We start from the raw sequence: 26719 nt of genomic DNA, 5'->3' as shown, positions 1-26719 counted from the left end.
GGGAATAAAACTCCTAAAACTGTCACTTCTCATCCAGAGTGAGCTGCATTATTGCACTATTTAAAATTAGCGATTACTAAAAAAAAACCTTCCTCAATGCTTTAGCAAATTGGTATCATTAATCTGAATAATCTTTATAGTACCCCATTTTAGTTTCAGCCAAGTAGAGCGAAGGCATAAATCTGTTAAACATCAGACGCTTCAATTCACTGAACTGATTTACGATTATGAACTGTGTGCACTTTTTTTTTTAAGATTTTATTTATTTATTCTTGAGAGACACAGAGAGAGAGAGGCAGAGACACAGGCAGAGGGAGAAGCAGGCTCCATGCAGGGAGCCTGAAGTGGAACTCGATCTCGGGACTCCAGGATCACGCCCTGGGCCGAAAGCAGGTGCTAAACCGCTGAGCCACCCAGGAATCCCCGTGTGCACTTTTCCACACTTAACAGTACACTAGTGCAAAACTTAGAATACAGAAGTGTTGTTGATTTTGGCAGCGGTGGTGGCATTCCTAACACACACCTTTTCTAAAGTCTGTTATTGGATAAGCTGACTTCTCTGAGTGAAAAACATGCCCAAAACTGCGTCCGTGTGTCATCCGGCCTGGCCATCTTCCTCTGCAGCCACAAGATCACTGACGCACGCAGCTGGTCCACAGGGGACGGGAAGGTGGTACGAGGGGAGCCTGCCAACTAACCCCTCACTGAGAGAGCAACTCATGGCACAGAGATGGGGTCGAAAGGACCACCATCAAACGTGGTGAAGAATGTGGTTCTGGAACCAAAGGGCCTGGCTTGCTGGAAGGCCTCGGGCAAGGTACTTGTGCTCTGTGCCTGTTTCCTCACAGGATAAAAATATCACCACCTCAGAGAGCTGCTGGGAGGACTTCTCTTTTTTTAAACATTCTATTTATTTATTCGTGATAGACACACAGAGTCAGAGACACAGGCAGAGGGAGAAGCAGACTCCATGCAGGGAGCCTGATGTGGGACTCGATCCCAGAACTCCAGAATCACGCCCTGGGCCAAAGGCAGGCATGGTACTACTGAGCCACCCTGATGTCCCTGGGAGGACTTCTTAAAGATCGCAAGTGTCTAGGACACAGTGAGTGCCCGACAAATGACCACCATCATTACCATGGTTGTGCTCTTGACAAGCAACACTTAACAGTCCTCAGGATGTGGCTCCAGTGACCCAGGCGGACAGAACAGAGAGTGGGCCGACTCCATACAATCCCAGCTTTCCTTTACTAAATGATGCCAGTACCAAGTGGACATGCCAGTCTGCCTGCACTACTAGCCCCCATTAGCATGAGGATTATTAGAAAAACCTGATTCCTTAACGAGGCTAAAGTTCTACCAAAAACCTCAAAATGAAAGTTCAAACATTTCTGGTCTTGGAATAACCTATGAACTCCTTCCAAAGCTTCTGAAAATTAAAATATCTGAATACTTGGGGTCGCCCAGGTGGCTTGGTTGGTTGAGCATCTGACTCTTGGTTTTGGCTCAGGTCATGACCTTGAACACATGAGATGGAGCCACACATCCGTCTCCAAACTCAGCGGGGAGCATGCTGGATATTCCCTTTTTTTCTCTCTCTACCCCTCCCCCTGCTCTTTCTAAATAAAAAAATCTCTGAAAAAATGTCTGAATACTTGGAATATAATATTGCTTTGTAATTTGGCATGTAACTGTTTTTTTTGTTTGTTTGTTTGTTTTTTTATTTTTATGATAGTCACAGAGAGAGAGAGAGGCAGAGACACAGGCAGAGGGAGAAGCAGGCTCCATGCACCGGGAGCCCGATGTGGGATTCGATCCCGGGTCTCCAGGATCGCGCCCTGGGCCAAAGGCAGGCGCCAAACCGCTGCGCCACCCAGGGATCCCCACATGTAACTGTTTTTAAGTGAGACCCTCCTCTGGTAAACCTAGAACAACACAGCTAATTATATGTGGAAGGGCATCCCAACTTGCCATGAGGGACTCAGATGCCACACACACAAATACAGATGCAGTGACTCTGGGACTGGGAGGGACGTCCCCAGCTATGACAACTGGGGACATTTACTCTGAGTAACTACGAACGGGACCAGGGTCCAGAGTTCCACAGACAACACCACTGCACACGGGGTGCCGGTCCTCACTTTGCCCTTGTGGGTTTCCTGGAGCCACTGGCGAAGCCGGATCAAGCAGCTCTCCTGTAGTGGGGTCAAGTCGCCCAGGTACCTCTTGATGTAGTCCGCATCTAGTTTGTCTGGAATACAAGTTACACGACGACATTTACAACAAAGAACACTAGAACATGAGGGCTTCCAAAGTCATCCCGCTCAGTGAAGTGAAGTATGGTCCCTGAGTTGCAGAACTCAACAATACCACAGGGATGGCAGAGCTAAGCCAGCCCCCTCGAGACCCTCCCTCAGTGATAGTTTGTGAGATCAAATCACTGAGCAAACCCCAGGTCAAGCTACTGATTCAAGTATATTCACTGACCACCCTGTGGTCAACTCTATTTGCAAAATCTCAACACTATTCATGTAGAAAAAAATCTGTAACAGCTATTTTAGTGGCTATTTTAATTCAATCTTATATAAAGAGGACCTACGTGACATAAAACTAGGAAATAAAACAAGCATGTGGATTTAAACCTACTCTGAATAGAGCTACTGTGCTCCAGAACACAAGAAATCTTCATGATAGGTACCATAAATACAGCAACATCCATAAGGTGGAAAAATAAAATGTGTCCCCAAACCAATTAAAATATCTGCCACCTGCTATCTACTGGATGGCTAACAAATAGCACAGTTTAGCTACAGAGAGGAAAGCATGGAAGAAGTAGCAGCAATACTTTAACAAAACTTATGGGTGATAGAATTTTCTTGTGTGGTTTACAACAGGCATCGCTCAGAGAAATAAGAGATGTGTGTGTGTGTGTGTGTGTGTGTGTGTGTGTGTGTGTTTAACACACATGAAAGGCAGCACAGCACAAGCTAAAAGCAGACCCTGGAGCCAATTGCCTCAGCTCAATCCCAGCACCACGACTTGCCAGCTGTGAGACTCTGCAAGTTAACTCAGTTCCTCTGGGCCCCAGTTAACTCACATATAGAATGAGGGCAATAAGCACTTCGTACCTAAAAGGAACCACTGTTAAGTGAATAAATATTCATAAAGTGCTTACAACAGGGCCTAGCACATACTAAGCATAAAGTGATGGCGATACAATTGTGTTAAGAGGGTTAGTTGCCACCTTTCATTCACTAAAGATGTCTCAATTAAAATAAATGAAACACATTTCCTGGTTTCAAGAATAGAATAACTTGATGTAACCCTTGCTGCCCATTAAAATAATTAAACGTTTCTTCATTTTAAGAAAAAAATAAAATATGTTCTATAAGGCAGAGGAAAAGAGACCGTAACAAAATGATCTCTATATGTCCTCAGGAAACAAGAATGGGCAGAGGAGGCAGGGGAGAAAGGACTCCATGTAATGCCCCAGCCTTGCTCACAGGACAGACAAGTCACTTTCCGACCCACCATCAGGGGTCCCTGCCACAGGCTCGGGCGGCCCGGTGGGGGTGCCAAGGGCCTCACTGGCCAGCCCCTCTGCCTGGGCAGTGTCTGGAACCACAACAGCCAAGGACGCGGCTTGTTTCTTGCATGATGAGGAGGTCTCTGAGGAGGGAGCAATGGAAGGTGGAGTCCAGCGGGGCACGAATGTTATGCCTTCTTCTTCCAACTGACGAAGGTAGTATTCAATTATTTCTTTTCCCTTTAAAACAAAACCGATTTTAAAGTTAGTATATATTCAACATTCAAATTATTCATCACTCACAGGTTTTAAAACACTAATAAAAACTTAATTGCTATAGCATAAATCTACAAAAAGAAAACTGAATTGCCTTTGTCTTTTTGTTTTTCATATTTTACTTCCTCTTCTCCAAACATTTAGCAAATATCTAAAAAGACAAAGTTTTATGACTAATTAAAAGCACCAATTTATCACACTTGTACTTAATATGTGTTTTGTGTCTCAATCCAAATTCTTTACAACATCCTGAAAATAAAACAAGCCTTCAAAAAGCACTCAAAAATCCCACATGGATACATTTCACAACCAAATTCCACACCAACACTGAGCAGCAGTATAAAAACGAGAAGGAAAGTGGGGTGGGTGCCTGGGTGGCTCTGTCAGTTGAGCAGCTGACTCTTGATTTCAGCTCAGGTCATGATCTCAGGGTCATGAGATCGAGTCCCTCATCAGGCCCCACACTCAACAGAGAGTCTGCTTGAGATTTTCTCTCCTTCTCCTTCTGTACGTCCCCCACACACTCACACATGCTCTCTCTCTCCCTTCTCCTCTCCCCACCTCCCAAATAAATAATAAATCTTTTTTTAAAAAATGAGAAGGAAAGTTTTTCCATGGAAGGTGAACTTAATAATCCAAGGCCTGGGGAACCCCAAAGAGATCCCCAGCAATTGCCTCCTCATGAAGTACCTCCTGCCCACAGACCCTGAGGTGGCAGCAGGGGGTGCTATCAACTGGCTGTTCCCGCCTAAGCCACCCCACCCCAATTTCCCAGCGATTCTAAGCAGAGAGTACCACGGCCAGTGGCTACATGCTCCTCCTTACCTCCACTGGCCACCAGCATCATCTGAACACCCATCCACCCCTACAACTCCCTGGAACACGAGGCCTGGGGAAAAACCAAAGCATTTCCTTGTCTTGAAATGGCCGGTATCCCTGACTAGTCCATTTCTGAGAACACTGCCAGCTCGGAGCATCTCAGAGGCTACTGCCTCCCCTTCTCCATAAAATCCCAAGCTGGACTCACTTTTTTAATGTTGCTGGTATATTGTTTCATTGCAATTTTTTCAACTGTACTTTCAAAACCAAAGAAAGATTTAATATCTAAACTTGCAGACTGTTCAAAACAGGTCCAATCTTCATTTTCAGGGTGAACCTGCAGATAAATCAGAAATCATTCCCATTAACTATGCTGACAACTGATAAGGTCATTTGTTTGCTCCTCAATCAACTCGTAACTGAAGAAAACATGTTATTTTACTAACAATGTTATTATCGTGAAAGCACCAGATGGAAAAATTATACAGAGAGGTATTATCATAAAAAGACCTAAATAATATTTCTAAGATACTCTAAAAAAAATTCTAAAAATGACTGTTAAAAGGAGAGCTTCTTTTTCATTCTTGATTCGTTTGTTTACCGCATTTATTGAGCAGTGTTCTCTATCATAAACGCAACGAAGATCCCTGCCCTATGAAGCTTACAGTCTGCAGGGGGAGAATGGCAGTTAGCCATAACATAAGCGGTATAAATTCTGCCATTGTTGGAAGACAAGCGCCGCGGGAAAAGGAAAGATGGAGCAGCTTCAAAGGACTGGGATGGGGGTGGGGGGCAGCGGAATTAAATAGGGTGTTCAGGCTGGCTTCATCCAGAAGGGCAGATGTGAGCACAGACTGGAGGAGGGGAGGGCGGGAGTCAAGCAGAGATCCGGAGGCACAGCGTTCCCGGCAGAGGGCACACTTGGAGCGGAGGTCCTTCGGGGAAGCGCGCCTCCGCACCCAATCAGGAAAAGCAAGATGGTGTGCAGGCTTGTGCACGAGGAAGCCAGGACAGCAGATGTGTGATTAAGAGAAAACACAGGGCCTTGTAAACCACTGGAAGGCCTCTGGGCTCCTCCTCTGAGTGAAATGCAGTAGTGCTGTAGAAAGTAGGACATGATCTGATACCTTTAAGAGGACCACTTTGGATTCAGTGCTGAGGACAGGTCGTAGGAAGCTAAAGGAGAAGCAGAGAGACCCTACTAGATTCTTCTAATAATCTGGTAATAGAAGTTATTGAAGATGGTGTGGCACATAAGTAGCCTGATCTTAGAGGTACACATTACAGGCATTATCCCTTCCCAAAGTCTGCATTCCACAACTTTGCTTTTACAAAAGATCTATATTTGTACCTGGCTTTGCTAGCCAAAAGAAATCCAAAGAGGATTTCTGCTTTTAGGAAAAAGGGCAAAAGGGAAAACAGCATTCACTATTTGCTTGCAAAAGCCATTACAGAGGCAGCTCGTAAGCTCCCCAAGCCTTGAGAGTAGCACCAGCGCCCACTGGCAGAGCCACACTCAGCATCTCAACATCAGGACTTCGGAGTTTAGAACTGTGTCTGTGCATCTGAGCTTTATCTCATTTTGTTCATCTGTTAGCAAGATGTGTCCTAAGGTCTCAGAAAAGCCTAAAGAGATTATTTTTTTGAGGCTACAAATGCTTAAAAAAAATTCCACATAAATTCATGGTAATTTGCTGCTTTGCTTTGTCCCATTTCAGTGTATGCCAAGGGTTCAGAGGAACGCTCTACTTTCAGACAGTGGAGGAAAACGGTATCTTGGGTCCTTCCATAAATACTTCTCAAGTGTTAGAGTGGCACCAGAGAGGAAAGGACATATTAAGGTAACATTTAATGACAAATCAAAGCATCACTAGGCTCCCTTAACTGCTATGACAACGTAATCCATTCTGCAGTAAACCACACCTGCCACACTGCTAATCCCACCAACAAGAAATGAGTGACAATATATGATGGAGAGTTGCCATCTGAGACAAGGCAGTGCACTGGGTAAAGTGGTGGCCAAGCAACTCCCTGGAGCACATGCTGACCCACGCCTGCATCTCTCCCGCAAATGCCAGTTACTCACAGTGTAGCAGCAGTGCTCATTGATGATGACGCGATTAGAAAAGGTCTCATTATGGGCCTCAATGTGCAAGGTACGTTCCCGAGAATTCAATGAGTTCTTCTGGACAAAATAAACATAATCAACTCCTGCAATCTTTAAAAAACAAAATAAAGAGGAAAAAAAGGGCTTGTTATTAACAAGTACAAGAGAGGCTATGAACATTAAGTTTGTCTAGTTTGGGGATGGTCTTTCTAAGGTGTCCCTGCAGGTACCTTTTTCAGCAGCCGTGGTGCATCTATGTCCAGCTTACAGCGCCTTTCTATAACGTGAATAGCCCCATCTTCACTCTTGAACTCATTCACAGTATCACTGTCCACAAACATTGGAATCAAAGGACATGTAGGAAACCTCCTTTCATAGGCCTACGAATAAATTTTTTTATAAAGAAATTGAACAAAGATGCAATCTGACAGTTTGCATTTGATATTCTCCCTGGAATGAAAGCATCTCTTAATATATGTCAACATGTTACATCAGAGCCATCTCTGTCTTTACATTGCAAGCTTTCAAAAGAAAGAAAAAAGACATTCTATGCTCATGGATTGGAAGACTCAATGCAGTAAAGATGTCAACTCTCTCCATATGGATATAGAGGTTTAACATAATTCCTGCAAAATCCCAGCAATGCTTATTTTTTTTAAGCTACACAAAAGATTATTTTAAAATTGGTATGGAAAGGTGGAAGAACTAAAATAGCTACAACAATTTTGAAAAAGAGACACCTGGGTGGCTCAGTGGTTGAGTGTCTACCTTTGGCTCAGGGCGTGACCCCGGTCCAGGGATCGAGTCCCACATCGGGCTCCCTGCAGGGAGCGTGCTTCTCCCTCTGAGTCTCTGCCTCTCTCTCTCTAGGTCTCTCATGAATAAATAAATACAATCTTCAAAAAAAATCTTTTTGAAAAAGACTAAATTGGGAAGAATTACTCTATGTGGTATGGTGGTGATCCAGGCTACTGGTACTGGCAGAGAGAGATACACAGAGATCAATAGGACAGAGTAGAGAGCCATAAATGGACTCTAACAAATATGCCCAACTGATTTTTGACAGAAGGTGCAAAAGTAATTCAATGGAAGATGTACAGCCATTTTTTCCAACAAATATTACTGGAGAAATTGCACAATGACAGGGGGAAAAAAAGGACCTCAACCTGAGCCACACACCTTATACACAAATTAACTCAAAATGGACCAAGGACTTAACCATTTTTGTAACATTCTTGAAATGACACCACTACAGGGGCACCTGGGTGGCTGTTGGTTGAGCATCCAGCTCTTGGTTTCCATTCAGGTCATCTCAGGGTCATGGAATTGAGCCCTCTGTTGGGCTCCAAGCTCAGCACTGAGTCTGCTTGAGATTCATTCTCATTTTCTTTCTTTCTCTCTCTCTCTCTCTCACCCCCCACCCCCACTGCCCCTCTGCTCAAATCTTTCTTTAAAAAAAGATTTTATTTATTTATTCATGAGAGAGACAGAGAGAGAGAGAGAGAGAGACGCAGAGACACAGGCAGAGGGAGAAGCAGGCTCCATGCAGGGAGCCCGACGTGGGACTCGATCCTGGGTCTCCAGGATCACACCCTGGGCTGAAGGTGGCACTAAACCGCTGAGTCACCCAGGCTGCCCTAAATGAATAAAATCTTAAAAAAAAAAAAAAAAAGACACCACTATAGAAATGCAGAATAGGTCAGTGGCTGCTGGGGGGAAAGACAAGGCAGGGGTGTAACTGTAAAGAAAGATACTTGGGAAATGTTCTGTATCTTCACTGTATCAACATCAGTATCCTGGTTCCAAATATGTACTACAGTTTCCCAAAATGCTGCCACTGGGGGAAAATGGTTAAAGAGCACATGGCATCTCTCCTTATGATTCCTTGTGAATAATGTATTATTAATATATTGTCAATCTTCAATTATCTCAAAATAAAAAAACAATTAAAAAAAGAAAGTTTCACTTGCTATATAATTCATCCAAACTTTTAGAAAAATGCACTCAGGCACTTGACTGAGTCACTGTATAGTGTGTGGTGTGATCTGGGAAGACAACTTCGCTAAAGACCCTATTAAATTCACACTAAAACCTAAGCCACCCAGCAGCTCACAGGAATGTGTGAGCAGGAAAACATGGAACCCAGAATGACAAGTCCTGGGCTATAAGAAAGAGCATAAAAAAGAAGCTTGGGGCTGGGCTCAGCAGTTCATGGAGCTGATGCTCCTATTAAAGTGACAGACAGGGGATCCCTGGGTGGCGCAGCGGTTTGGCGCCTGCCTTTGGCCCAGGGCGCGATCCTGGAGACCCGGGATCGAATCCCACGTCGGGCTCCCTGTGCATGGGAGCCTGCTTCTCCCTCTGCCTGTGTCTCTGCCTCTCTCTCTCTCTCTCTTTATGACTATCATAAATAAATAAAAAAATTTAAAAATATATAAAATAAAATAAAATAAAGTGACAGACATCACTCCTCCATCAAATCCTAAAAATGGGGGGAAGGGGCTGACTTTCCATCTTAATCACAACCAAGCACAGATTTAAGAAGAAATGTATGCTGTTAAAAAGATTAATGAAAATCTGAAAGCAACACAGATTGCTCTGCTTTTACCTCTAACAAGGAGCCAGGAGTTCTGGGGCACCACCATACTAGAAAATACTGCCTATCATGGAGAAGTTTCCTGATGTTCCCTGTGAACAGGCTTGAAGTCTCAACAAAATACTCAGATCACAAGAGCTGCACTGAAGATCCCATAAAGCACCAGAGCAACCTATTAATCCCTCCACCTGGTTTTCACTAATCCCACTCCAAGTGATCGTAGATTCTCTGGTCCATAGCTCATCTCCCCTCCATAACATTGCAGGGTTATACCACTCTGAAAACCGTGGGCTGTGCTCTGGCTATCTATACATCTATACAAGATATCACACTAGGTAACACGGCAGGGAGGGGGAAATGAAGCAGACAGTTCAGGAAAGGGAGTCAGGGGAATACAAAAGCATGCCCTAAGAATAAGCAAGTGCATAAAGGCTTGAGGAGAAAGAGAACACCCTCAGCTTTGAAGAGTTGGTTTGGGAAGGCTTCATGGAAGAGGAAGCATTTACACCGGGCCTCAAAGCATGGGAAGGTCTGTTTATAGTCAGCAAGGAGGGGAGGGATTTCCAGGAAAGAGAACCAGGGCGCACAGCCTCACGGGAATGTCGGGGTGTGAACAGGGACCCAAAGCTGGTGGAAGAGAGAATGGTGGCCTGCAGTGGCACTGTGACATGGCATGTCCCTACTGAGCAGTGACCACATGGCCATGCGCTGAGGGTACAGTGCTGGCAGTCCTGGAGCTGACCTCCTCCACAGGGGATGGAGAAGGAGGAAACTCTACCATGGGACTAGGGTCGCCTTTTCAGGAAATTAATGACAGTCACACATAGGGCAGGCTGGAAGGGAGGCAAAATTTACGTGGTCACCAGGTGTATTTGATTTTTTTTTTTGTATTTGATTTTTTAAATGTTTTTGCTTTGGGAATTGAAAATATATTCTTCGTATTTATCTACTCCCCGCTTCCCCTCAAATGTATTCTGAATCCCATTACTGCTATAATCTTGATAAATCACACAGTATCTGTCTCTCAATGCATTTTAAATAAACAACATTTAAGAAGTTTATCCAACCACTCAGACGTTTAATACCACAGATAAGTCTCAAGGAGGACCTGAAATTTGTATTAAGCACTGTGCACATGAACAGTTCTAGAAAAAAATTTGCTATAATTTGTTCTACAGACACTGAAAACCATCTAAACTGATTTTTAAATTGTAATACATTAAAAAAATAAAGATAAAAAAATTGTAACACATTAAAAAACAAACAAACCTGGCTTTGTACATTCCAGCACTATGACATACCAAAAAACTGAGAACACTGCGGCTTCAAACAAAACAATTCTTTTTAGGTTACGTAAAGGGTAAAGCAAGCACTCACCAAGAAACAACCTAAGCTAGGGTCTCTCCTATTGAAGGACCTATTGAAACGGGGAAGCTGTTTCTCCCTCTGCCTGTGTCTCTGCCTCTTTCTGTCTCTCATGAATAAATAAATAAATAAAACCTTTACAAAAATAAAAATAAACCAACAAATTCAACTTTTTGTTTCTGTGCTCACTTCCCTGGGCCAATCTTTCAGAGATACATAAAGTCAATTAATTCTGCATACTGTTGGCATAGAAAACTCTTACTTTCCAGGGGTTTGGGGAAAAGGAAGACTGCAGAAAGCTGACATAATTTTAGTCTCTGAAACTGCTTACAGATACCAGACCCCAGGTTTTCAACACAAACTACAACCAATACAGTATTGCTACAGCCTCTGAAAAATAGAGACATTCCAATTGTATTAAAAACATTAATATATGTTCTAGTTTTATCCTTAGGAAAGGCCTAGAAGCAATGACCTCTCACAAGAAACCTGACATCTAGACCCTGGTTTCCTTTTAAGATTTTATTTATTTATTTGATAGAGAGCTCACAAGCAGGGGGAACCGCAGGCAGAGGGAGAAGCAGGCTCCTCCCTCAGCCAGGAGCCCCACGCAGGACTCAATCCCAGGACCTTGAGATCATGACCTGAGCTAATGGCAGACACTTGACCGACTGAACCACCCAGGCGCCATGACCCTGGTTTCTAAATACCACTCTCTATCACAAACGAACATATGCATTGTGAAGAAGTGGCTGATTACAGGTCTAAAGGAAGAAGAGGTCGAGATAAATCTGAAGTACTTATCAAAAATTGAGGATGTGCTCAGTGACTGATGGGGACATGTCAAAAAGACACAGAAACCTGTCCAGAGAGGTTCCCTCCCCAACCCTGGGGTCATTTGAGAAAAAAAAGAGAAAGAGAAAAGATAGTAAAGCTTTCTAAACCACAGAGTGATACTCAAAAATGGGCAGGGGAGGAAATCTTACAGGCAAATGTCACTTAACCACAAGAGCAAATGACACAATTAGGAGAATCACAACTGTGCTAGTACCAATCCAGTCACCGGTTCAGACAAGGACCACCAAAGGGCACTGCAGGGCGTGGCTGTTGGAGGAGGTTATCACAGTCTCACATATCATCCTGCAGGTTACTAGTTACAAAGGGACAAAAGTGCCTTTACAATGGAAAGATCTAGTAGACATCACCTTGATCAAACAATTCAACTCAGGACGAACAATGGGACAGCCTGACAAGCTGATGTGACACAGTGGAAGCACACACAACCTATGCAGTCCTCACAACAAAATGGTGAACCCGAAGCTCATGAGGAAGCAATCTGACTAATCCAAGTTACAGAATATTATACAGAACCACCAGCCTGGACTCTTAAAAATAATTGAAAAATGCTGGTGCTTTGAAAGATGAACAGAGAACTATCTAGAATAAAGGCAATTAAAGAGACGGAGCCATCAACTGCTGCACTGGCTCTCTGATTGGAATAAGAATAGCTATACAGAATATTTAAGGAAATGTGACCATGCCTCACACATTAAATAATATCATTCTGTCAGTGTTAAGTTTCTCGGGTGTGATAATGATGACCGTTAAGGAGAATTTCTCTTAGACAATATACACATTATACTTAGGGCAGAAGTGTTTTGATAGACACAGCTTATTTTCAAATGGTTCTGCAAAATATATGTCGCATATGTGTATGTTTAGAAATAAAGCAAATGTGCTAATCTACCTAAGTGGAAATGTATACAGGTATTTACTATACTTCCTTGATTTTTTTAAAAATGGGATTTTCTCAAAAAAGAAGTTGCGGAAAGTATTTTTTTTGGGGGGGGGGAGTATTAATAGGAGATGGTAACTTTAGGGGGAAGGGCCATATGGAAGCTAGCAGTGCTTTTGCATGTAACTGATTGAATATGACACTATCACATTTTATACATGAAAAGGTAGAAACCTGAGGTTTCCCCAGGCCCCAGCCCAAGGTGGAAGGCTGGATGTGGAGTCTACCAGAAACCTGGGCCTCTGCAGGTACAGGGGCCCCCTGCCCAGGCCTGACGCCGCAACTCTGAGGACATGTAGGCCCAGAGAGCGCTAGCTCCTGGCTGTTTAACAGAAGACAGCAATCTGGATTTCTATGTGAAGCTTCCCTATTTTTAAAACCTTGTTTGGGCCAATGAGCCCACATAAGCAGAACTTTGAGCCTTCCCTCTAAGAAGTCTCTCCAAGAGAAGTGAGCAAGAATCCAGGCTTCAGCTCACATGGAGTTCAAATGACCGCCTCAGGAGAACCGCAGGAATTTCTAAATGTCTTCTTTTTCGTGAACTATTGGCAATATTATCAAATCACTTCCTAATCACGTTCAGCATTTATCAAACACAAAAATCAAGAAAAGCTGAACAAAATTAACTGTTCTAGAAGGAAATCTCCAGAGAGGGAGAAGCATTCTTCTAGGTCTCTTCTTAAAAGTTTTATTTTAGCAAGAGAAAATAACTTTATAATCATTTGCTCACTCTTTTTGTTTAACATAGCAATTGTTTCAATAATAAAAACAAAACCAGGCCCTTATCCATTTGCCCCTGGGAGGAAAGCTGCCTTCTGGGTAACTTAGCTTCCTCCTACCTTCCTACACCCACTCTTCCTCTTTCAAAAAGGAGTTCTGAGCCTGTAATTTGGGAGCTGGCAACAGTACTTTCAGTTTTTAACCAACCTTTAAGATGTCAGAAGCCTGTACTGTGCTAAAGAAAAACCATATTTTAGTGAAGACATTTCAACTTGAGAATTAATGAGCTTAACATTCTGCCAGGAAAACCCATTTAAAAGAAATTCCATTTAAAGAATCTACCTTTAAATTGAACTATGTTCATACACAATTTAGCCAACAAACCAAGCCAGCAGCTTTCCATACAACCACCTGGGTATCCTGTGGCACTGAACGTGACCATCAGACTCACTTAGAAACAGATCTGGTTTCACCCCAGAGAGAATCCATAAGTGAAAAAACTAAACATGACTTAAGTGTGTCTCAGAAGTTGCCAGTGCTCAAGGAAGTAAGTATAAAACCGATCAAGACCATATGGCAAACTGACCAACGTCCTTCAGAGTCAGGATTCCGTAATTCGGGGACTGCACAGTGACAGGTACATACAGAGGGCCTGCCACATACGGCAGTCCATTAAGATCCCAGAGAATGCAACAGTGCAAGGCACAGGGATGTGGCTTCAGAGGCAAGACATAAAAACATGTACTGTATTCAACAACAGAGGAGAGGACAGGGAGGAGGTGACAAGCGTCAAGGAACTGTACTGACCCTAAAACTGCCTGAGAGAGTCAGGGGGAAAGGGCTTCAGGATGGACAGTGAACGGCTTTACCCAGAAGTGCATCTGCCGAAGGGAACGTTCCTGGCGGGAGGAACAGCAGCGAGACGAGCAACAGCAGCGAGACGGAGAGGGAGCACAGCACGGACACACTGCAGGCCTGTTTACACCAGGCAGTGCTCTCAGAAGCTGGCCCAACGCAGGCGGGGGCTGCAGGCGGGGGCTCCATGCGGAGCTTCGGGCGCCTGGTCTGTGGCTGAAACTCAACAGCATGTGAACAGCTCAGCTGACCGTAGAGGTTAACAGTGTCACCCACCAGGGAACCCGAGGGCCCGGACACTGCACGTACTCACTAGTCGGCCCTTTGTGGGCTTCTGGAGTCTACCTCCACTACTACTTCCGTCTAGTCCACTAGCAAAGCGAGGTTCCAAATTACACACTGCTTGTGAATGCAAGTGTTCAGACTTCACGTATTTATAAAAACGTCCATTTTTTAAAAAAAATGTGAGCCCTTCTAAAGAAAAGTTATAAATCAGTTATTTCATTCATCCAAACACTTAATGACAACCCGACCAGATGAGCAATTTTCAAATGAGCACGAGACCAGGAGCAAGCGAGCGAGGGTAGCACAGTGCACACGACCGTGGGAGGAAGTGGTGCCTTGTCCTCAACCACCATCCTCAGTGAGACCCACGAGTCAAGCCACAGCAGACTGGAACACTCGCTGGGAAGATCAAACAGGAACATACAATGGCTCTACTAAAGCGGAAAAGAAATCTGTAAAAATCTGATGGATTCCAAGCCATCTCCCTCTGAGATCAAACACACTTTAAGTTTAAATTATGAATTTCATCTTAGAAAACCTCAAATCCCATGGTTCTGATCACACATTCTTTCCAGGTGCTACTTAGTGTGGAGAAGGCAGTTCAGCCCATGGTGCCCTGAGCTCCAAGGACAAGGAGGGCATCGTGATCAATGCCACAGTGATCTGGCAAAAGAGCTTGGATTCTCTCCTAGGACCTCCTCGTTCGAGTAGGAGTGCGCTGCGCTGCTGAAGGCACAGCTCTAGCGGAAGAACAGATGGCAGACATGCTGCTCACACCACGCACCGACACGTTCCCATCTGCAAACATTGGAGACAGTTCTCACCAGGATTACCTTCTTTTTGCCATCCATCTCTCCAGCACCCGCCCTCACAGCCACCCCACCATGACGGAAACCAGCCGTATTTATTGTGATAAGGCAGGCGCCACTTGGCGCTCCAGAGAGGGAGCGGACAAATACTGGGAGGGAATGCGTATTGGTGTCATCGCTGCCCTCGCTCTCATGTCCCTGGCCCCAGCTCACACTGGACTCCAACTGCCTGCCCTTTCACTGGCCGTCAGACAACTGGTAGCTGGCAACAGTGGCACAGTTCTACACGGCCTGGTAAAAATTATCCAGGATATTAAAAAACTTCACACATAAGAAGTTATCATCTCAGAGAGGTTGTTAATCTTGTTTACCCATACTATGATCATTTTAAATAGTGTCCCCAAAACACATAATAATAGGGTTTTTTCTGACCTCTTAAAATAATTCAGGTCAGTGAGACCCAAACTGTGCTTGGCTCTACTCCAAAAGACAGGACAAGAAGGCCCTTAACCCAAGTGCCTGGCAAAGGTCTCTCCTGAAGAGGAACACAAATTAGCACTAAATGAAGTTCTATCCATTTTAAGATTTTCTAGCACAAATTTTCCTAACCCTTCAGGTCCTAGAAATAAATGCTAGTCTATGACCCCCTCCCCAAATAGTGAGCAAAGGAGCAAGGAGCAGGAGCAAGGAGCAGCAGACAAATCCCAGCAAAAGAGCAGGGCACCCCTACCAAGTGCCCCTGCCCTGCACCTCCCTCTCCCACAAAAGCCAGTGAGCCTGAGGCTCGATTTTATCCTGCACATATGGCAGCATGGGGCCAGCTAACAAACTGTTCCTGGTTCACAGCAGAGAAATGACTGGAAGTCACTATTACACAACACGCAGCAGAGTCCCAGAACTTCTCAGCATTTGAACCATTACTATAAGAACAAAACAAGCAGGAAAACAAAGAACTGTCCTCAGAAGATAAATAATCATCTAAATCTTTTTTTTTTTTTTTTTTTTTGGTAAGATTTTATTCATTCACTTGACAGAGCGAACGAGCACAAGCAGGGGGAGCAGCAGGCAGAGGGAGAAGAAGAAGCGGGACTCCCCGCAGAGTAGGGAGCCGGATGCGGGGCTTGATCCCAGGATTCTGGGATCATGACTAGAGCCAAAGGCAGACACTTTACTGACAGAGCCACTCAGGTGCCCCCATAATCATCTAATAAAAATTTTACTGAGCATGTTTGGGACATCTGGCTGGCTCAGAAGGTATAGTGGATGACTCTTGATCTCAAGGTTGGGCGTTCAAGCTCTACATTCAATGTAGAACTTAATTAAAAATAAAATAATAAAAATAAATAAATAAAATAAAATAATAAATCAGGCAGACACTGGCTTGCTCAGTTGGTTAAACGTCTGCCTTCAGCTCAGGTCATGATCCCGTGGTCCTGGGATGGAGCCCCACAGGCTCCCTGCTCGGTGAGGAGTCGGCTTCTCCCTCTCTCTCTGCTGCTCCCGCTAGTGCTCTCTCACACACGCGCACTCTCTCACTCTCTCAAATAAATAAATAAAATCTTAAAATAAAAAATAGCATGTTTACATTTGGCTAAAGCAAAGCTACCAACTCATAACAGCAGCGTAGTTTCAGTTGTTAAAGACAAACATCAAACAAACCATTCCTTCTCTCTTGGCAGTGTGCAACCAACTGTATAGCTAAAGCCTTGATTTAGAAAGGTCTTCTAGAGTACTCTTACAGTACTTGTAATGTATTCCTTTCCAAGAATCTCCAGGCAAGACTACCTAGAAACTTCTGTTAACACAATTTAATCGATTGACACAGAGCTCTTGAGCTTTCAAATAAAATTCCAAGTACGATCTAGCATGCCTGATTAACGGCATCTTCTCCTTTTTAGCCTAGATTAGAAAGCTGGGGCCTGCACTGCTTCAATTGTGTCCCATTTCTGAAAAGAGCTCAAAACTGACATCTCACACAACAGCCTGAGGGTGGTTTCACAGTGTGTTTACTGTCTTAAAGATAATCACTGATGACATTTCTGACTATTCGTCCTTAGGCACAGTCACATGGAGCTCTACGGCAAAGGTTTTTCCAAATTTCCTTTCAAAATACCCTTGATATCTCAGTAACTTTACTATGGTGCCCCAAAGCCAAAAGAAATGCCATTTGTTATTAGGTCTAAACAACTTAAAAAGCGTCAGTAACCATCTAAAACAATAACACATTTAAGTTGAGAGAAAACATGTTTTCGTTTCCTTCCTAAACACCCAGTATTACTTGTGAACGTGTATATGTGGGTACACGTGTGGGGGCTTGGAATCACACTGGACACTCCTACTCTGGTTTCCTGTTGCTCACTGATTCTCATGCGGCACTCGCTTTTTAGCATAGCAACCAGTGAAAACCCAGCTCCACAAAGATGTGACACCATTAAAAGAAACGCAAGTGTGATCTAATCTTAAAATGTGAGCTACCGTGGGCTGGGAGTTTGCACAGTGTCCAAGAAATGTTGACTATCACTGTGTTTCCTTGAAAATTAAAAATACCCTACAGCACTGTGGTGCCTCAGAACAGTGAGGGAACTGTGGCTCCAAGTGCTTTAAATCGTATTCATTTGTTCACAAATTCTGCCTATATAAAGAGGCAGTATTCAAAATCTAAACAAAGGACGCCTGGGTGGTTCAGCATTTGGGCGTCTGCCTTTGGCTCAGGGCGTGATCTCAGGGTCCCAGGATCAAGTCCCACATCGGGCTTCCTGCAGGGAGCCTGCTTCTCCCTCTGCCTATGTCTCTGCCCGTCTCTGTGTGTCTCTCATGAATAAATAAAATCTTAAAAAAAAAAATTTAAACAAATGAATTTCAATACAATCAATCATCCTCTACCATCAAACTTTGTATCAAAAACAAAGAGTCCAGTGTTCTAGTAAGTTTCCAAAGTCTACATAGAGACCTTTAGAAATGGAAGAGCTGGGCGAGCAAATTCCTCCTGTAAGTAAAGGGCCAGATATCAAATGCTTTCAGCTTTACGGGCCAGACATCCTCTGTCACAAATAGTCAGCGCTGCCACCGACAGCATGTGAACAAACGAGTACAGCTGTGCTCCGATAAAACTATTTACAGACACCGAGAAATGAATTTCATACACTTTTCACGTCATGAAATATTATTCCTTGGGATTTTTCCTAACCATTAAAAAATTTAAAACTGTTTTTAGCTTGCATATGAAAACAGGCTGCAGAACATCGTTTGCCCACTCCTGATCTAAGAGATTAACTGTGACAGGTTCCATTTAATTACTTTCTCACAAAAATTCAAGAGTTATTTAAAATGCCAACCAGTCAAAACTGTGATGGACAAAAAACTTTAAATAAAATAGAAAGAACTGCAAAGCCAATGGATTGCCACTTCCTGTATCTGTATTTACATTCACCTAAACTGTTCGCCATTAGAACGGCAGAGTTCCAACAAATACACATCTAACTTACGCACGCAAATTTGACTACATACATTTTACCCAAAAAAGGAGTGGAGAGCAGGGGAGAAGAGGGAATGAATTTGAATAGTGAGGAAAACACCCACCATTCCACTCACTGAACAGATGACTCCGGAATGGTTCCATAAACCAGCAGCCACCGACCACACGACCACACGTGGCGATTCACAAAATCAAGTAACATTAAAATTCAGTTCCTCACTCTCACAAGCCACATTTCAAGTTCAAGAAGTTGCTCTGATATTCCTGACTTAACAATGAATAACTAAATCTTGTAACAAACGTATTGACCTGACAACTCCACACCTTTGTCCTAAAGTCCCTAATTAGAACGTCTGCGAGGCTGTGCTGGCGGACAGACGCTGGAAATCATAAGTCCTCTGATAAATTTCTTCTCCCCATGAAACCCAGAGAGTCATTCATACTTATTGATAAGCTAATTATGTTAGTCTGAGTTTCAAATGTTTTATTAATTAGGCTTTGTTATTTAAAGTCTTTTGTCCAGGAACAGAAGACTATATTCTCCATCTAAAAACTTCTGGCATCAGATGGAATTTTTTTTTTAGAAAACTGGTGACCTCTGAACTCACACACCAATCACTAAGCTAACTTAAGGGTAAACATCAATTCATTCCTTCAAGGACAGCTTACTGAAGCAGCTCAAAGCTCTCTTCAGCTCCTCTGGAGGCTGCACCTCCCCACCCCCGCCCGTGGACCCCCTTCCTGCCTCACCCTCCCCCAACCTGATCCCTGCTATTCCTTCTCTGTCTCTCCTTGCCAAGAATCTTAGATCAGGTTTTGTTTTCTGCCTAGAATATAACTTGAGTAACTGCTTTTCTTCTTTTTGCTGACAGCCTGAAAAGCATCTCTTTTCTAGTTTACAAACATTAACCCAGCATTTTTTTTTATTTTATTTTTTAAGATTTATTTATTTATTTATTCAGAGAGAGCGAGAGAGGCAGAGACACAGGCAGAGGGAGAAGCAGGCTCCATGCAGGGAGCCCAACGCGGAACTCGATCCCGGGACTCCAGGATCACACCCCGGGCTTCAGGCGGCGCTAAACCGCTGCGCCACCGAGGCTGCCCTTAACCCACCATTTTAAAATAAATTATAGGAAAAATAAAAAATAAAATAATATAAAAAATAAAATAAGTAGGGGCGCCTGAGTGGCTCAGTCTGCCTTCAGCTCAGGTCATGATCTCAGGGTCCTGGTCAGGCTCCTTGCTCAGCAGAGAGCCTGCTTCTCCCCTCTGCCTCTGCCTGCCCTTCTGCCCACTTGTACACGCACACGCGCTCTCTCTCTCTATCAAATAAATAAATAAAATCTTTAAATAAAATAAATTACAGGTTTTACTCTTGAGTCTAACAAATTCAAAATTTTAGAAAAGCACTATAGAGGGATGCTGGGTGGCTCAGCGGTTAAAGCATCTGCCTTTGGCTCAAGTCATGATCCTGGAGACCTGGGATCGAGTCCCACGTCGGGCTCCCTGCATGGAGCCCGCTTCTCCCTCTGCCTGTGTCTCTGCCTGTCTCTCTCTGTGTGTCTCTCATGAATAAATAAATAAAATCTTAAAAAAAAAAAAAAAGCACTATAGAATCAAAAGGTATTCTCTTTTTTTAATGCCAATGTTTCCTGCTGCAATATATATTAATAAATTGTGGTATACCCACCCAATGAAACACTCTTCAGCAATACAAAGTAACGAATTATTTATTTATGCAGACATGAATAAACCCAAAATAATTATGCTGGATCAAAGTAAACAGGTAAAAAAAAAAGTACATGTGATTCTATTTCTGTCAAATTCTAGGAAATACAAACCAATTTATACTAAGAGAAAGCAAATCAATGGTGGCCTGGTCATGGGAAAGAGGAGAAACTACAAGGGGCATAAAGAACTTCTAGGGTGAAGGATATGTTCATTATCTTAATTACAGTGATGGTTTCAAAGGTATATACACATGACAAAACTTATCCATCTATACATCCTTAAAATGCAGTTTATTTTTCATCATTTAGATCTCAGTAAAGCTAAAAAAAAGTAAAAATACAAGTACATATAGTTTTAATTAACAAGCCAACTCAGGGAAGCATTTCTAGCAGTGACCAGGATTTCCTGACAAAGGAACCCGATTCTCCATCATCCAGCATGGAGCAGGCAAGGGTCAAGGGCATTTGAAAAGGAACATAGCAAAAAAAGAAAAAGAAAAGGAACATAGCAATCGTCAAACACTGGAAGCAGCCAAGATGTCCCACAAAAGATGAATAAACAGGCTGAGGCACATCCATACAACGGAATATTATTCAGCAAAAAAGAAAAATCAGCTATCAACCCACAAAAATACCTGGAAGAAACTTCAAAGACTATTGTTTAATGAAAGGAGGCTGCGTGAAAAGACCGTGTCCCATATGATTCTAACCACATAAAGCTCTGGTAAAGGACAACTACGGATGCAGCCACTCAGTGGCTCCTGGAGGAGAGGGAGGGAGGGACAGGTAGACACGGTTTTGAGGGCAGTGAAACTTCCCTGTATGACACTGTAATGTGGACACATGATATTCCACACGTGTCCACACCCAGAGAATGTACAACACAAAGAGTGAATCCTAATGTAAAACACAGACTTCAGTGAATAATATATTAATATTGGTTCATCAATCAAAACAAACACACCACACAGGATGTCAGTAACAGAGGAAGGGGCGCCTGGGCGGCTCTGTCTATTCAGTGTCCGACTCTTAATTTCAGCTCAGGTCCTGATCTCAGGGTCATGAGGTCAAGCCTAGCATGGGGTTCCAGGCTCAGTGGGGAGTTGGCCTGCAATTCTCTCTCTCTCTCTCTCTCTCTCTCTCTCACTCCCACTCTCTCTCCCTCCCTCCCTCCCCAGCTCCCGTGAGGGTGCGCACTGGCCCTTTCTCTCAAATAAATAAGTGGAGAAATTATAAAGGGGTATTTAGAAATTCTCTGTACTATCTGCTTAATTTTCTATAAACCTCAATCTATTCTAAATATATATATATATATATATCCATTAAATACCAAAAAAAGGCAAAAACCTAACCTATTAACTATGCTATAAGAAAGCAAAGTTCTTTTCCAAAGAACTTAGAAAATTCAGAGCATCACGTACTCCATAATCACTCCCTCCCTTCTCCCATGACAGGCACTGCAGGGCATGTGTGGAGGGGCACCAACAGAAGGCAAGGAGCATGTGCGAAGACCGGAGGAAGCAGGCCGCAGAACAGACTCCCAAACCACCGCCTACTTACTGAATCCTACGTGTGTAGCCTCATGGCTTTCACAGAGATTAATGCAATTACCATGCAAGTTCTTTCTATGAAATGAGTTTTTCTATGAAACGAATTTCTCTCTACTTTGAAATGAGGAAATGGAGGCTGAGGGAGCAAATGTCCCAGATGTGACCCCAGGTCTGCCCCACTCCTGATGCAGATGGCCTTGGATCTCAGAGCCGAGCCTGGGAGAAAGAGACAGGCTTCAGATCCCAGCTCTGCCCTCAGCCAGAAGACAGCTTGAGGGGTTACCGAATTTCCTCATCTTTTTTTACTGTACAGAATTGTAGAAGATTACAGAAGAAAACGTTTAGCAGATCCTGACTCAGAATAAATAGTCAAAACACATGGCTACCGTTCCCCACTTGTATGTGAACTTCCCAAAGAGGAAGGGACTGACGAACCCTGGGTAAGACCGCAGCCACCCAACAGTCCCAAGGAGCCAACTAGACCACGCAAAAAGAGGAAGGACGCCTTTCTAATGCAAACAGCTTTAAAAACTAAACAAACTAAACATTTTTTTACATTTATCTTCTCTACTATACTTCAAAAATGCACCCCTCAAAAAAATCTATGTGTTCACTAGACTAAAATGATAATTATGTCCCCAATGGCCCTAGAAACACAAAGATGCAAATCTCATGAGGCTCTAGTGGAAACCAACTGTTAAGTTTATAAAATAGCCAGTGGTGGAAAAAAAATTTGGTATAAATAACATCATACAGGTCTCCTTTCTATAAGAAAAAAGAAAAGCCAAACAAGATGAAAACAGGCATCATCTTTATTTCAATTTAGGCATTGTGGATAAAATATTCCCTTCGTAATATAAAATAAATACAAGAAATAGATGGCTTTAGCAGGTTAAATAACTGATTAATTAGCTGAATATACTATACCCAGTTACTGGAAGGAGAAAATAGGGCCCTGAAGATACGCGTAACTGGAGCTGGGAAGAGAACTTTCATAAAATACAGGAGGGCAGCCGGGAGGGTGCCGGCTCCCAAGATGTTCTCTGAAAAGATTCCAGTTACAGGCAGCCCTGAATCAGGCCTGATGTTAATGGTATTAACATTTTCCACAGAATGAGGAAATACAATATACCTGGAAGGGAAAGAACTCACGTCAGGAAACTAATCGCTCAGCTCCCGCTGTGGCCTGAATAAATGTAAACATTAGCCTGCTGTTCCCACAGTCTCAGGAGAGCCATCCGCTGTTCTGCAGACAGAGCCCTGCCCGGGTCACCTCGTACAACTCTTGACCAAAGACATGATGCTGCACCAGCACTTACAGCCTCACATGGATTCTTTATTTAGTTTTTCAGATGGACTATTTTTTTAAAGATTTTATTTATTTATTTGAGAGAACTAACGATAAAGAGAGCAAAGGCAGGGGGAGGGCAGAAGGAGAGGGAGAAGCAGACTCCCCAATGAGCAGGGAGCCTGAAGCGATTGGGGCTCCATCCCAGGACCCCAGGATCAGGACCTGAGCCGAAGGCTGATGCTTAACCGACTGAGCGCCCAGGTGCCCCCAAATGGACTAGTTTAAACTCAGAGCACCAGCAGCGTTCCTTCCACCCCACAGCCTCACCTCACCAAGTATCAGGAATCTGACTCGGCGGCGCAGCAGTGTCCCTTCCCTCCACTCCTGTGGCACTGTCACCTTAGGACCAAGACACAAACCAGAGAGGCACACCAGAGCTTTAGTTCTGGAGTTAATAAGCCCTGATCAGAAAGCCAGCAGCACCCACCTATGAGCAAGAGCCTGCTGTTAAAGAGAAAAGACTGAGAGACCGGGCACTAGAGAAGTCTGACTGCCCAGCAGGGAACCAGGTCAGAGACACAGACAGATGGGAGGCAGAACAAGGAGAAAGGGAGAGGAATTTTAAAACAAAGACCACAAAGCAGCCCTGGGCAGAATCAGGAGAGGCAAGGGTGGAGTGTTACCTGCTAGCTGGTAAGATCTGGGTCTGTCTGGAGGCAAGCCAGCTGCAGGAGGCCACCCTCACCTGCTGGCTGGCTGGCTCAGGACTACGGTCTGTGCCATGGTCACTGGGTGAGGTGGCCAGTTCAGAACTGCCATGGGGTGAGCAATTTCAACCTCAGTTTTCCCACCTGCATAGTAGAGTAAGAAAAGACCTACTCCCCAAAGTACACACTTTCAGTTATAAGTCAGTAAGCCCAGGGGCACCTGGCTGGCTCTGTCAGTGGAGCATGCAACTCCTGACCTCGGGTCCTGAGTTAAAGTCCCATACTGGACTATAAAAAAGGTAAGGGAGGGCATCTGGGTGGCTCAGTCAGCCAGTCGGTGAAGTGTCCAGCTCTTGATTTCGGCTCAGGTCATGATCTCAGGGTCATGAGATCAAGCCCCAAGTTGGGCTCTGCACTCAGTGGGAAGTCTCCTGGGGGATTCTCTCTCTCTCTTCCCACCTGCTCACAGGTGCACACACAAACACACTCTCTAAAGCAAACCTTAAAAAAAAAAAAAAAAGTCCTGGGGATGTAATCACAGCAGAGTGATTATAATTAATAATACAGTACTGCATATTTGAAAGCTACTAAAAGAGTACATCTTGGAGGTGCCTGAGTTGCTCAGTAGGTTAAGCGTCTGCCCAGGTCACGATCTGCTTCTCCCTCTCCCCCTGTGTTCGTGCTCTCACTCTCTCGCTCTCTCAAATAAATAAAATCTTTTTTAAAAAAGGGGGCACCTGGGTGACTCAGTGGTTGAGTGTCTGCCTTTAGCTCAGGTCATGATCCCAGGGTCCTGGGATTGAGTCCTGCATCAGGGCTCCCTGCAGGAAGCCTACTCCCTCTGCCTATGCCTCTGCCTCTGTGTCCCTAAATGAATAAATAAATAAAAATAAAATCTTTAGGGACGCCTGGGTGGCTCAGTGGTTAAGCATCTGCCTTTGCCTTAGGGAATGATCCCAATTTAGGGATCAAGTCCCACATATCAGGCTCCCCGTGGGGAGCTTCTCCCTCTGCCTATGTCTCTGCCTGTCTCTCTGCGTCTCTCCTAATAAAATCTTAAAAAAAATAAACTAAAATCTTGAAAAATATAAAGAGTACATCTTAAAAATTATCACAAGAAAAAAAATGTGTAACTAGGTGAGGTGATGAACGTTCAATAAACTTACTGTGATGATCATATCACAAATATGTACATATATCAAAGCACTATTATGCACCTTAAACTAATACAATGTTAAATGTCAATGACACCCAAATAAAGCTGGTAAGGACCTTACCCACAAAGGAAGTGTAAGCAATAGAAGAGATACTAGCAATATCCTTAACTTCTGGGTCTAACTTAGGTCAGTGGAAATGAACACAGTGTACACATTTTTTAAGATTTTATTTTTAAGTAATCTCTACTCCTACCGTGCGGCTTGAATTTACAACCCTGGGACCAAGAGTCACGTGCCCTTCCAACCAAGCTGATCAGATGCCCCAAAAGTTTTAAACTTTCTGAGACAGGATATAGTTGTAATTGAGGACCATTTACAAGAGACTCTAAAATTCCTTTCATGAAAAAGAAACATGACTTTAAGAATCATAAACATAAAAGGACCCCCACACACACCTTTCCACTTTAAGGTGACAGAATCAAAATGTGGATGTATCACAAAATGTGATTTTCTGCAGCTCTAAGTCAGACCGAGAAGCAGAGGACATTACCACTGGTCTTCACCATTCTTGATTTCACCAATCAATGCTCAAAGGACAGTCAAACAAACAACCTACTACTATGTTTTCATTGTATAGGAAGGTCCCCCATTGTTAGTTAGACCAGTTGGGCCAGGACACCTGGGTGATTCGGCAGTTGAGCTTCTGCCTTCTACTCAAGGCTTGATCCCAGGATCCGGAATCGAATCCCACATCGGGCTCCCTGTGAGGAGCCTGCTTCTCCCTCTGCCTGTGTCTCTGCCTCTCTCTCTGTGTGTGTCTTTCATGAATAAATAAATAAATCTTTAAAAATAAATAAATAAAAATAAAAAAAAAACAGTTGGGCCAACAAGCCATCAAGTGAAGCACCCTATCCCCACAACCTCCGGTTGTTTTCAACCTCAGGTTGAGTTGCAAACAAACGTGGTTCATAGGGATTTATGCAAGTACAGAAAAATCTAATGCCAAGTTACTGGGTACCAAGCTTGAATAATGTACAAACCTCTTTTAAAAGAGAAAAGTTTCTTTGGACCTTTGACGTTGACCAGTTATTTTTATTATTATGTTACTTAAATACGTACAAGGTACATAAAAACTCATAGAATTAAAAAACCCATGACATACATTTACTAGGAAGGGTGACAACTTGTTGGAGCCGATTTCTCCTTCAGCACAGGCACAAACCGGTGGCCAGGGCACAGGTTTCAGACCTGAAGGCCTGTGGGGAGACACTGAGGGTGACCCGCCATCCCCACTGCTGTCTTTAGTTAGGCCTATATTTGTAAGTTCCCTGTCTGTGAGGTACCTTAGCCTATCTTGGCTCAAACACATCATCCATGTATTAATTTCACCTCAATTTTTTTTGTATTTGCTTTCAATCATTAAAATAGTATACTGGCACCCCCAAATAAACCTAACAGCAAACTGCGTACCATCTGATAACACTTAGCTATAAATATGTCCGGCATCCAGATGACCTCAATGTGTTCATACATATTTTTGGACTGTCAAAATAAAAAGCATATTAACCAATCCCTACTAGAGAATTAAAGGACACTACAGTTGACCCTGAACATGAGTTTGAACTGTACAGGTCCACATGTATGCAGATTTTTTTT

General features: G+C 43.5%; 1 protein-coding gene across 2 annotated transcripts in view; it reads right to left on the bottom strand.

The window, feature by feature from the left end:
- Positions 1-26719, bottom strand: part of SEC14L1 (SEC14 like lipid binding 1) — a 56533-nt gene that overhangs the window by 13617 nt on the left and 16197 nt on the right. For both annotated transcript variants that reach the window (XM_077854379.1, XM_077854380.1), the window contains 5 exons: positions 6959-7108; positions 6708-6839; positions 4830-4958; positions 3532-3766; positions 2142-2251 (listed from right to left, as the gene is read on the bottom strand). In XM_077854379.1, the coding sequence (XP_077710505.1) occupies positions 2142-2251; positions 3532-3766; positions 4830-4958; positions 6708-6839; positions 6959-7108 (756 nt within the window). The remainder of the gene's footprint in view (positions 1-2141; positions 2252-3531; positions 3767-4829; positions 4959-6707; positions 6840-6958; positions 7109-26719) is intronic.

The sequence above is a fragment of the Canis aureus genome, chromosome 16 (genome assembly GCF_053574225.1).
Source record: "Canis aureus isolate CA01 chromosome 16, VMU_Caureus_v.1.0, whole genome shotgun sequence".
NCBI lineage: Eukaryota > Metazoa > Chordata > Mammalia > Carnivora > Canidae > Canis > Canis aureus.
This window is presented reverse-complemented; position numbering and strand designations above follow the sequence as displayed.